General features: G+C 37.3%; 1 protein-coding gene across 1 annotated transcript in view; it reads left to right on the forward strand.

Moving 5' to 3' along the window:
* Positions 1-12,823, forward strand: part of LOC134684606 (uncharacterized) — a 106,672-nt gene that overhangs the window by 65,559 nt on the left and 28,290 nt on the right. The window contains exons 37-40 of the mRNA XM_063543905.1: positions 3,356-3,632; positions 4,378-4,564; positions 5,098-5,309; positions 6,414-6,643. Of these exons, the coding sequence (XP_063399975.1) occupies positions 3,356-3,632; positions 4,378-4,564; positions 5,098-5,309; positions 6,414-6,643 (906 nt within the window). The remainder of the gene's footprint in view (positions 1-3,355; positions 3,633-4,377; positions 4,565-5,097; positions 5,310-6,413; positions 6,644-12,823) is intronic.

A 12,823-nucleotide genomic window follows, 5' to 3' on the forward strand; every position in this document is an offset into this window, starting at 1 on the left:
GTAGGATTTACAAATAAGTCAACATGACCGAAATGGTCAGTTGACCCGTTTAGGAGTTATTGCCCTTTATAGTCAATTTTTAACCATTTTTCGTAAATCTTAGTTATCTTTTACAAAAATCTTCTCCTCTGAAACTACTGGGCCAAATTGAACCAAACTTGGCCACAATCATCATTGGGGTATCTAGTTTAAAAAATGTGTGGCGTGACCCGGTCAACCAACCAAGATGGCCGCCACGGCTAAAAATAGAACATAGGAGTAAACTGCAGTTTTTGGCTTATAACTCAAAAACCAAAGCATTTAGAGGAAATCTGACATGGGGTAAAAATGTTTATCAGGTCAAGATCTATCTGCCCTGAAATTTTCAGATGAATCGGTCAACCCGTTGTTGGGTTGCTGCCCCTGAATTGGTAATTTTGTGGAAATTTTGCAGTTTTTGGTTATTATCTTGAATATTATTATAGATAGAGATAAACTGTAAACAGCAATAATGTTAAGTAAAGTAGGATTTACAAATAAGTCAACATGACCGAAATGGTCAGTTGACCCGTTTAGGAGTTATTGCCCTTAATAGTATATTTTTAACCATTTTTCGTAAATCTTAGTTATCTTTTACAAAAATCTTCTCCTCTGAAACTACTGGGCCAAATTGAACCAAACTTGGCCACAATCATCATTGGGGTATCTAGTTTAAAAAATGTGTGGCGTGACCCGGTCAACCAACCAAGATGGCCGCCACGGCTAAAAATAGAACATAGGGGTAAAATGCAGTTTTTGGCTAATAACTCAAAAACCAAAGCATTTAGAGGAAATCTGACATGGGGTAAAAATGTTTATCAGGTCAAGATCTATCTGCCCTGAAATTTTCAGATGAATCGGTCAACCCGTTGTTGGGTTGCTGCCCCTGAATTGGTAATTTTGTGGAAATTTTGCAGTTTTTGGTTATTATCTTGAATATTATTATAGATAGAGATAAACTGTAAACAGCAATAATGTTTAGTATAGTAGGATTTACAAATAAGTCAACATGACCGAAATGGTCAGTCGACCCGTTTAGGAGTTATTGCCCTTTATAGTCAATTTTTAACCATTTTTCGTAAATCTTAGTTATCTTTTACAAAAATCTTCTGCTCTGAAACTACTGGGCCAAATTGAACCAAACTTGGCCACAATCATCATTGGGGTATCTAGTTTAAAAAATGTGTGGCGTGACCCGGTCAACCAACCAAGATGGCCGCCACGGCTAAAAATAGAACATAGGAGTAAACTGCAGTTTTTGGCTTATAACTCAAAAACCAAAGCATTTAGAGGAAATCTGACATGGGGTAAAAATGTTTATCAGGTCAAGATCTATCTGCCCTGAAATTTTCAGATGAATCGGTCAACCCGTTGTTGGGTTGCTGCCCCTGAATTGGTAATTTTGTGGAAATTTTGCAGTTTTTGGTTATTATCTTGAATATTATTATAGATAGAGATAAACTGTAAACAGCAATAATGTTAAGTAAAGTAGGATTTACAAATAAGTCAACATGACCGAAATGGTCAGTTGACCCGTTTAGGAGTTATTGCCCTTAATAGTATATTTTTAACCATTTTTCGTAAATCTTAGTTATCTTTTACAAAAATCTTCTCCTCTGAAACTACTGGGCCAAATTGAACCAAACTTGGCCACAATCATCATTGGGGTATCTAGTTTAAAAAATGTGTGGCGTGACCCGGTCAACCAACCAAGATGGCCGCCACGGCTAAAAATAGAACATAGGGGTAAACTGCAGTTTTTGGCTTATAACTCAAAAACCAAAGCATTTAGAGGAAATCTGACATGGGGTAAAAATGTTTATCAGGTCAAGATCTATCTGCCCTGAAATTTTCAGATGAATAGGTCAACCCGTTGTTGGGTTGCTGCCCCTGAATTGGTAATTTTGTGGAAATTTTGCAGTTTTTGGTTATTATCTTGAATATTATTATAGATAGAGATAAACTGTAAACAGCAATAATGTTAAGTAAAGTCAACATGACCGAAATGGTCAGTTGACCCGTTTAGGAGTTATTGCCCTTAATAGTATATTTTTAACCATTTTTCGTAAATCTTAGTTATCTTTTACAAAAATCTTCTCCTCTGAAACTACTGGGCCAAATTGTACCAAACTTGGTCACAATCATCATTGGGGTATTTAGTTTAAAAAATGTGTGGCGTGACCCGGTCAACCAACCAAGATGGCCGCCACGGCTAAAAATAGAACATAGGGGTAAACTGCAGTTTTTGGCTTATAACTCAAAAACCAAAGCATTTAGAGGAAATCTGACATGGGGTAAAAATGTTTATCAGGTCAAGATCTATCTGCCCTGAAATTTTCAGATGAATCGGTCAACCCGTTGTTGGGTTGCTGCCCCTGAATTGGTAATTTTGTGGAAATTTTGCAGTTTTTGGTTATTATCTTGAATATTATTATAGATAGAGATAAACTGTAAACAGCAATAATGTTTAGTAAAGTAGGATTTACAAATAAGTCAACATGACCGAAATGGTCAGTTGACCCGTTTAGGAGTTATTGCCCTTTATAGTCAATTTTTAACCATTTTTCGTAAATCTTAGTTATCTTTTACAAAAATCTTCTCCTCTGAAACTACTGGGCCAAATTGAACCAAACTTGGCCACAATCATCATTGGGGTATCTAGTTTAAAAAATGTGTGGCGTGACCCGGTCATCCAACCAAGATGGCCGCCAAGGCAAAAAATAGAACATAGGGGTAAACTGCAGTTTTTGGCTTATAACTCAAAAACCAAAGCATTTAGAGGAAATCTGACATGGGTAAAAATGTTTATCAGGTCAAGATCTATCTGCCCTAAAATTTTCAGATGAATCGGTCAACCCGTTGTTGGGTTGCTGCCCCTGAATTGGTAATTTTGTGGAAATTTTGCAGTTTTTGGTTATTATCTTGAATATTATTATAGATAGAGATAAACTGTAAACAGCAATAATGTTTAGTAAAGTAGGATTTACAAATAAGTCAACATGACCGAAATTGTCAATTGACCCCCTAAGGAGTTATTGTCCTTTATAGTCAATTTTTAACAATTTTCATAAAATTTGTAAATTTTTATTAACATTTTCCACTGAAACTACTGGGCCAAGTTCATTATAGATAGAGATAAATGTAAGCAGCAAGACTAGTAAAGTAAGATTTACAAACACATCACCATCACCAAAACACAATTTTGTCATGAATCCATCTGCTTCCTTTGTTTAATATTCACAGAGACCAAGGTGAGCGACACAGGCTCTTTGGAGCCTCTAGTTTTGTACTTAAAATACTAAGAATACTAAATTATTCTTTTCCACTCATTCAACAGGCTTTTAACAAGGCTGGACTCTCATCTTTGTCTACATCCTGGGCCTTCCAAGTAGACACCACACCGCCAACGCCTGGTCATGTGTATGATGGAGATAACACTGTGTTAACAGGAGATGTCAAGGACATAGACTACCAGACAGAGACAAAGGTTATACATGTATACTGGGAAGGGTTCCATGATACTCATTCCATCATACAGGAGTATTATGTATCAGTCGGAACCTGTCCTCAATGTGAAGATGTTCTTACAGAACAAGCTGTAGGAATTACTAATGGTAATACTAGTGGTTTGCTCATTTTTGAAGGCCGTACGGTTACATGATAGTTGTTAATGTTTGTGTCATTTTGATCTTTTGTGGATAGTTGTCTCATTGGCAATCATACCACATCTTCTTTTACAATTGAAATATATTTATTATGTTGATGTGAATCATTGATTCTATCTTATGTAGACATTTGGAATTATACTGATTTGAATGGACATTTTCTATGGATATTTAAAACATTGTTATATTGAATTTTGCTTTGAAGAGACAGTTTTAGCCTTTTACCAAGTTATTAGGGAATGGGAATACTTAAAGGAGCTATTCTTCATTTGTCCATCACATTTCGGGAGTTTTATATCTGGTTATTAGAAGGTCACTCAATATTTAGGTTTATGTGTAGTTTAGTTTTTTGACTTTTTATATTTTCTTTCCTATGGCAATTTTGTTACATATTCTTCTTCCTTAACAATCAAGTCACCACAATACCCTGATTTATTTAATTCTTGGTTTTTAATGAGGGGGTCCTTGTCCCGAAATCCAGGGCTTATAAACTTGAAATCCTCAGGTCCTGAATTTAAAAAAAATCAAATACGGACATCCTGAAATTCGAAAAAAAGAAACTTGGATCCCAACAGGGTCAATCCAGAAATCCTGAGCTCAACAACACCCGATCCGGATGTCCCGAAAAAGGTCCTCCCCCCTCTTTAATGTGAAACCACTATCTGTTTATGTACATGTATTTTTTTTTTCACAGAATTTTCATTAAAGGATATTCATCTTGGAACAGGATTACACTATTACACAACTGTAACAGCATGTAATACTGCATCTATGTGTACCTCTGTTACTTCTGATGGTGTTGTAATGGACAACAGTCCACCGATAGCTGGTCATGTACAAGATGGTACAGGCTTTTATGACACACAGTACCAGTCTATGAGGTATAATTATAAGTAACCAGTGTACAATACACTGTTGCTACGTAATATGTGGTTGTTATTGACAACAATTCTTGTAGAAGAAGGAATTCATGGGAACATCTATACTATCTATGCATTTCAAAATCATCGCTTATCAAAGTTCTGTGTTTTATATATTACTGGTACTTCACAATGATCTTATATGAAATTTTGTTCACCTTTTTCCCAAGTTCTTTGAGTCAGTGCTCTCTGAAATCACTCATGTAAGCATACTTTACAGAGTGATACATTTTTACATCCATTGCTCTTGCTAAAGCAGTTTATGATTAGACAGCAATGCTTAATACCTGGCTGCTATACTGAAATGTTCATGACTTTGGAGTATTTTTTTATCGTAGGAACTTTTATGAAAGCAATTTCAAAATTGTTTCCATCAATAATGAATTAAGTAAAACATATTCAATCCAACCCTGATTCAAGTTTCCTGCAACTAGAATGCACTAGAAATCTGTTTATACTTTATGTAGATATCTTATATTATGTTTGTATTACAGAACATATATATCTGCTAAATGGTATGGATTTGATGACCCTCAATCTGGTTTACAAAAGTATGAATGGAGGGCAGGTACCAGTATTGGTGGAGATGACATTGTATCCCCGACAGAGCTCCACTTAACAGAAGTTCTAGCACTGAATGATCTAAGTTTAACTCTGCCTCTAAATCAGAAAATTTATCTTACTATCAGAGCTTATAACAGAGCAGGTATAGTATTTCACAAAATGAAAAATGCATATTTACTCACAAACCATACATGAGATCTCACAAACATGTTAAACCCCACCACATTATTGCGCCTGTCCCAAGTCGGGAGCCTCTGGCCTTTGTTAGTCTTGTATTATTTTAATTTTAGTTTCTTGTGTACAATTTGGAAATAAGTATGGCGTTCATTATCACTGAACTAGTATATATTTGTTTAGGGGCCAGCTGATGGATGCCTCCATTTGCAGGAATTTCTTGCTGCATTGAAGACCTGTTAGTGACCTTCTGCTGTTGTTTTTTTATGGTCGGGTTGTTGTCTTTTTGACACATTCTTCATTTCCATTCTCAGTTTTATGTCTTTTGTGTTGTCTGGTGTCTAATAGATGTCAATCCATTTCTTATATATTCATATTATCATAGTATTCCAGAGATGTAGATTGACCTCTGATATACATGCCATGGTTATATTTGTTAACTATCTGCAAAGACTTTTTAACATGACATCACAATGCATTTAGAACTTTCATACCTTGTCTTTACTAAAATGATTTCAACAATGTACTTAGGTGAAATTAAAAAAAGAAGTAGAATAAAAAAAATTGATACAATAAGATAAGGGCTATTCCAGAAAAAAATGTATGGAGGGGTTGGAAGACAGTTTTTGTCAGCACCTGCAACCCAGACAACTGTAATTGAGAATTAATAGTGCATTATAGTGTTAAAAGTTGCTCTGATATCCATCACCCATGTATTATTAATACAATGTGCCTTCCAACCCCCCCCCCCCCCCCCCCCTACATTTTTTCTGGAATAGCCCTAAGGAATAAAGTCTGAACATCTGACAAAAAAATCACAAACCTGACCAAAGTACATCCTTAAGTTTGACTTGACTTGATTTTTATGCTCTATGCATGTTTTCCATGATGGTCAACAATTTAAGTTGAAAAAAGATTGATTGATTCATTGTTGGTTGCTTAATGTCCAGTGGCAAATATATAGTTGAAAAAAGATGATGTACAGATAAGACCACCATGTCAGATAATTCTGCAATGTTTAGCCAATAAAATAAAGGTTAAGTTCAATTTATATTTATTTCTTTTGTACAAGGTTTATGGACAGAATCTTCTTCCAATGGTTTTATTGTTGACATCACAGCCCCGGTTGTCTCAACCTCATTGACCTTTGCAAAGGATTATGGGATTAATGGTTTAACACAGATCTACAGAAACTCCATGAAAGTAGAATGGAACATAAATGATCCAGAATCATTCATAAATAGACAGTATTTATCTATCAGTTCACACATTGGTGGAGAATTTAACTTATCTTCAATACAAGTAAGACATTAATATATAATACAAAAAAATATTTCTGGTCATGAAATTGAATAAATATTGAAAAATCCATATAAAAAAAGTGAAACAAAAATTGCTTAAATGGTCACAAATAATATGTAATTATTTTACCAATAATACAAGTTTCAGTGATGTAAACCTCTAGTTTGGACATATAAATATCTAAATTTTTATTGGGTCTTCAGGATTTTATGTTACTAACAACTTCTAGTAATAGTGTCAAGTACATGAAAGAATGGGCTCTAAGTGAGGGTTTTCATAAAAACCTCTTTAGTTAAACATAGCTATTAACTGTCTCCATCCCCTTAAAAAAACAAATTAGTGCATGATACAAAATAATGTCTTTTATACTACTTGTCTATAAAAAATGCACCCATTTTGTTTCTTTTATAATACTCCTGCAAACAAAATTTTGGCAGTAAAGGGTAATGGAATTACTTTTTCTATCTGTCTTTTAAGAACGTCTTCTCTTTAATGACTAGACAAATATAGATGAAAACTACCTGATGATATGCATGAAGAAAATATTCAAATTTTAAAGTAAATTTGGATTTTATTAGATAAATACTTACCATCATAAATTCTGAGTGTAACCCCAATTGCGTCATAGGTCAGATGGAAAATCCCAACTAAAAATAAACGTATTCTCACTGGTCCGGACATATACCCCTGTTTGCCCATATTCTTCCATTCAATTTCCTCAAGACAGAAAACATAAGGAAAGGGGATGAAGGGGAGGTGGGTGGGACCTATAATTTATGATGGTAAGTATTTATCTAATAAAATCCAAATTTACTTTAAAATTTGAATATTTTATAGCTATAAATACGTTACCATCATAAATTCTGAGTAACAGAATCTAACGTAAAGCTGAATCCCCTGTAACAGAAGAAACAGGAGGAAAGTTCAATCTTTGTGCTGAAACTATAGGTCCAAGAGAGTATAAACTCTCGGCAAAAGTAGCCATAGATTGGAGGTAGTGAGATATAAAAGAGTTCTCATTTCTCCAGAAACCTGCAGACAGTACCTCTTCCAAAGATGCACTGTTAAACAGAGCCCAGGATGTAGAGATACCCCTAACATCATGAGCTTTAACATTAAAACTATTTAAAAGTTCTGCCTTAGAAGAACCATAAGCTAAAGATATGCATTTGCATATCCAAGTAGAAATAGTTTTAACAGAAAGATCTGAGATTCCTTTTTTAATAGGAATAAAGAGTCTTGAGTTAGAAACAGAACGTAAACTACACGTTCTTTCCAGATAAATAGAAAGGATTCTTACTGGACATAAAAGTACAGAAATAGAATCGCTAGGGAGTGCAGGAATCACAACTGGTTCTGCACCCTTATCTGGAATCTGATTCTTTGCCAAAAAAGCAGGATCCGTTAAAAGAGTAACAGAAGATTTATCCCTGTTAAATCGAAGGCAAGCATCAGAAATAGAGAAGGCATGGATTTCACTCCTTCTCCGTCCAGAAGCCAAAGCTAAAAGAAAACAGCATTTATAGGAAAGAAACCTTAAATCTATTGTTTCTGCTGGTTCAAAAGGAGGAAGTTTTAAAAAGGATAAAACTAGTCCAAGGTCCCACTTAGGAACTAAAGTTTTTTGTCTTGGTCTTTCAAGACTAAAACTACGAACCAAAAGAGAAATATGTTCATTGATTCCAAAATCTGGGCCACCAGAAATATGAATAGTTCTTGAGATAGCTGATCTATATCCCTTAATAGTAGAGGGACATAATCCTTTGGATTCAAAAAGAAAAACTAGAAAGTCTGCTAATTGTTGTACAGTGACTTGGAAAGGATCAATTTCCCGCTCACTACACCAATCTGAGAAGATTGACCATTTTGCATCATAGACAATGCTAGTGGAGTCTCTGACAGACTTTGTGAGATGCTTGGTTGCTCCTTCAGAAAAACCTCTCTTTCTGAGGCTAACCCTGAGAGAAGCCAGGCGTGTAGATGAAGTTTTTCTGGATTTTGATAAAGAACCTTGCCCTTGATTTGAGACAGAAGGTCTGGTCTCAGAGGTAGAACTAGAGGACAAGCACATGATAGGCGCAGAAGGTCTGGAAACCAAGACTGTTTTGGCCATGCTGGAGCAATAACTATGATCTTGCAATTTTCCCCTGCTATTTTCTGAAGTACTGGGGAGAGAAACCTGAAAGGAGGGAAGGCGTACCCGAACATTCCTTTCCAAGATAGGCTCATTGCGTCTACTGCAAAAGATTTTGGATCTGGAACCGGAGACACAAATGTTAGAAGTTTGTGATTGAGACTGGTCGCAAACAGATCTATCTGAGGTGACCCCCAATGAAGAGTCACAGCTTTGAAAACTACTTGAAGTAGTTCCCACTCCGTGTTTACTGGAGCAAGAGATCTGGATAGAGTGTCGGCTAGAATATTGAGGTGCCCCGCAATATGTCTCACCACTAGATGAACCTGGAGTTGAAAACACAGAAGGAGAATGTCTCTGGCTATCTGATAAAGAGAAGGTGAATGAGTTCCTCCCTGATTCTTGAGATAAGCTACAACTGTTGTGTTGTCCGTGGCCAGAATGACAGACTGATTCTTTAGAGACATTTGGAAATGATTCAGTGCAAACAGAACTGCTTTCATTTCCAATACATTGATATGCTCTTCCAAAAGATCTGGACTCCAGACTCCCGAGATTGTAAGCCCCTCCAGATATGCTCCCCAACCGAGGGTGGAGGCATCTGTGAATAATGTTAGACTGGGAACTTGAGGGGACAGACATAGGCCCCTCATTACATTTTCCCGTACTAACCACCATTGAAGGTGTGGAAATAAAGGCTGAGTGATTGGAATCAATGCTTCCCATTCTTGTGAAGCTGCAATCCATAACTTGTGTAGATAAAACTGAAGCGGACGAATGTGAAGTCGTCCCAATGGAATTACATCTGCCAGAGAGTTCAATAGACCCAGAAGTTGCAAGAATTGACGTGCTGTGACTGATTGAACCGTCAGGAATAAATGTATTTTCTGACATAGTTTTGTAAATTTCTCCTCTGGTGGGAGGACTAGGCCTACACTGGTTAGGAAATGTTCTCCCAGGAAAACAAAGTCTTGAGACGGAATTATCTCTGACTTTTTCCAAGAGATAAGGAAGCCTAGGGACAGAAAACAATTGATGACCAAATCTGTCTGAACCCTCAATTTGATTGGGCAAAATTCCTTGAGAAGGGAATCGTCCAGATAGGAATGAATCTGAATAGACAGGGAATGTAGGTGAGCTATAGCAGCCTGCATGATTTTTGTAAAAGCCAAAGGGGCTGTAGACAGGCCAAAAGGGAGAGCCTTGAACTGGAAAACTTTGTTGTTCCAAACGAAGCGAAGGTATTTCCTGTAAGTTTTGGAAATGGGAATGTGGAAATACGCGTCTGAAAGATCCAGAGAAGTAGTCCACATTCCCGGAAGGATTGAAGCCCTGATGGATCTGTTTGTTTCCATTTTGAAGTGGGGAACAATAAGAAATTTGTTCAGAATAGATAGGTCTATGACTGGCCTCATTCCTCCAGTCTTCTTTGGAACCAGAAAAAGACGGGAATAAAATCCCGGAGACAGAGTTAAGATCGACACCTCCTCTATTGCAGCTTTTTGTAACATAGTGTCCACTTCTACTGACAGAAGTTGACACTTGACTGGGTCTTGTGTATGAGACAAACTTATTGGAACTGCAGATAGAGGAGGTGGGTTCTTGAACTGAAGTGTTAATCCCCCTCGAATTATTGACAGCACATAACAGTCTGAGGTAATTTTCTTCCACTGATTTAGGAAAAAACTTAACCTCCCCCCTACTGGTATTGATTTTTGAGGAACTTGTTGTAAATTTTCCCCTGGGGAAGCTGTCAATAACGTACGAGGGGGCAAGAACCTAGGTACTAGACCCAGGTTTCTTGGAACCCTTAAAACCACCAGAAGGCTTACCTGAGCTTTTTCCTGAGTTATTGGGTTTGTTCTGCGGTTTGCCGTAGTTATTCTTCCTTTTCTTAGCAGAAGAAGGAGGACCACCTGAAGCAGAAGTACTATTAGAACTAGATGTAGCATTAACCGACCTCTTGCCATTAGTAACTTGTACACTAACTTTGACTGGAGGAGGATTTTTGCTGAGTTCCTCTTGAACCCGCTGTAAGGGTAAACCAAACATCTTGTCAGAGAGTGGAGATTTCAGTAAAGAATCTTTCAAAGGCTCAGCTATAGAAATGTTTTCAAGAAACTCTGCTCTTTTTGATAGGGTGCAATTAGCAATAGAACCCATTAAAAGCAACTGAGATGAACCTAAAGCTTTATCCAGTTGAAGTAAGAAGGATCGTACTTCTGCTGGAACAACCGAATCTTCGCTGTTAAGCAAATGTCCGGTTGCAGCTAGAAAATGTTCGGCTGTGCCAAGAACTTGAGAAGCACTACGAAGGAGATTCTCAGTCTTTGACCAAACAGGTTGAGTGAGACGAAGACCATCTACTGGCTTTTTTCCCAATAAAGATGACATAGATTTGTCACAACTGGGAACAAGTCTACCCAGTGAAGAATCAAAGATATCAAAATCCTTGTACTTAACCTGATCAGTAAAGGATGACATTCCAAATCCTGAGATATTGTTATTAGAAACCTTTTCACTAGCAGAATTAGCGATACCTTCATTAATAAATTGTAAAGCAAAAGCCATATGGCCAGATTCAGGAAAAGAATTGTGAGAAGTCACAGTATCCTGAGAAATACCACAGGAAGCCTCAAAAGTTGAAGAAGGTTTCTTCGGCTTGGAAGGAGAGAGAAAAGGGATATGTGCTTCATCCCTCATCAAGGTATACACCTTATCCCTAAGATCCTTCAAGGAAGGAGGATCCTCAGTCTCCTTGGTGGGAGGTTGTTGAGCTGACTTAGAAGAAGGCTCAGGGGCCGTCTTCGATACCTTGGGAGAAGAAGAACTTTCAACATCCTCATCAGTGAGGAAAGCCCTTTCATGACTCCCAGGGGAAACAGAAAGCTCGTCATCCTCCCTCTCATCACATTCTACAGACTTAGCTGGAGAAGGTTGATGAGAAGAAACTCTATTTTCCAGTAGAGTCATACGACTGGATAGAGTATGGAATTCTGCCTTGAAAGACTCACCAAAGTCTAAAAGTAACTTCTGTAAACCATCCAAAGGTGATGCATGATCAGAAACCTGAGTACCATGTGAAGAACTAGAAGCTTGAGAGTCAGGTACGGTGGTAGAAGGAGCTATTGCAGAAGTCAAAGATACTGCTACGGGTAGAGCAGGAGCTAAAGGTGGTGCAGTAGCTACCCCAGAAGGGGGACCATAGAAATTGTCCCTATAAGGCCAAAAACCAGGTTGGTTTGGCATAAACCCACCATAAGGGTAAGACTGTGGCCAAGGTGGCTGAGACCATGAGGGTAAAGGTTGTGTGCCCGTGTTGGGAAGCATATACCCACAATAGGATAATGGGGGTCTAGAACCTGGCAAGTTCAAGCCCATAGCTGTACCTGGGACAGAACTAATAGTACCCGCTGAATTAACAGACCTAGATAAAGTATGAGTCACCGAAGTTGACGTAGATACCCCCCCAAAATGCATGGCCGAACCTTGTGAAAGGGTCGGATAGGTAGCATTACCAGACACCGTTGTCGAAACTCCGGTCAATGTACTGGTAGTTTGGGGGGGACTTAAAGGTAGTGACCCATCTAAGAGATAGTCCGAACCAGGAATACTTACATACGGACTATTCAAATTAAAGTCCATAATAAATTTTACTTTAGTCAAAAAAACACAAATAATTTGTTTAGAAATTTAAACAAAACAAGGGAATATATTTCCAATAAAATACACAATATATATGAAAAGCAATTAAGCTATTCAAAAAACTAAACACTTCTCTGTTGAATCTGTTTGATGTGCACGTGTGACCGATGTCGCAGATGGAAATTGAATGGAAGAATATGGGCAAACAGGGGTATATGTCCGGACCAGTGAGAATACGTTTATTTTTAGTTGGGATTTTCCATCTGACCTATGACGCAATTGGGGTTACACTCAGAATTTATGATGGTAACGTATTTATAGCTATAAAATTCATGTCCTTTAAATAAAAGGGGAGATAATCCAACTTGTAATGTTGCAATACATGGTAATGTTCTCTTGTC

This window comes from Mytilus trossulus, chromosome 9, assembly GCF_036588685.1.
Source record: "Mytilus trossulus isolate FHL-02 chromosome 9, PNRI_Mtr1.1.1.hap1, whole genome shotgun sequence".
Lineage (NCBI taxonomy): Eukaryota > Metazoa > Mollusca > Bivalvia > Mytilida > Mytilidae > Mytilus > Mytilus trossulus.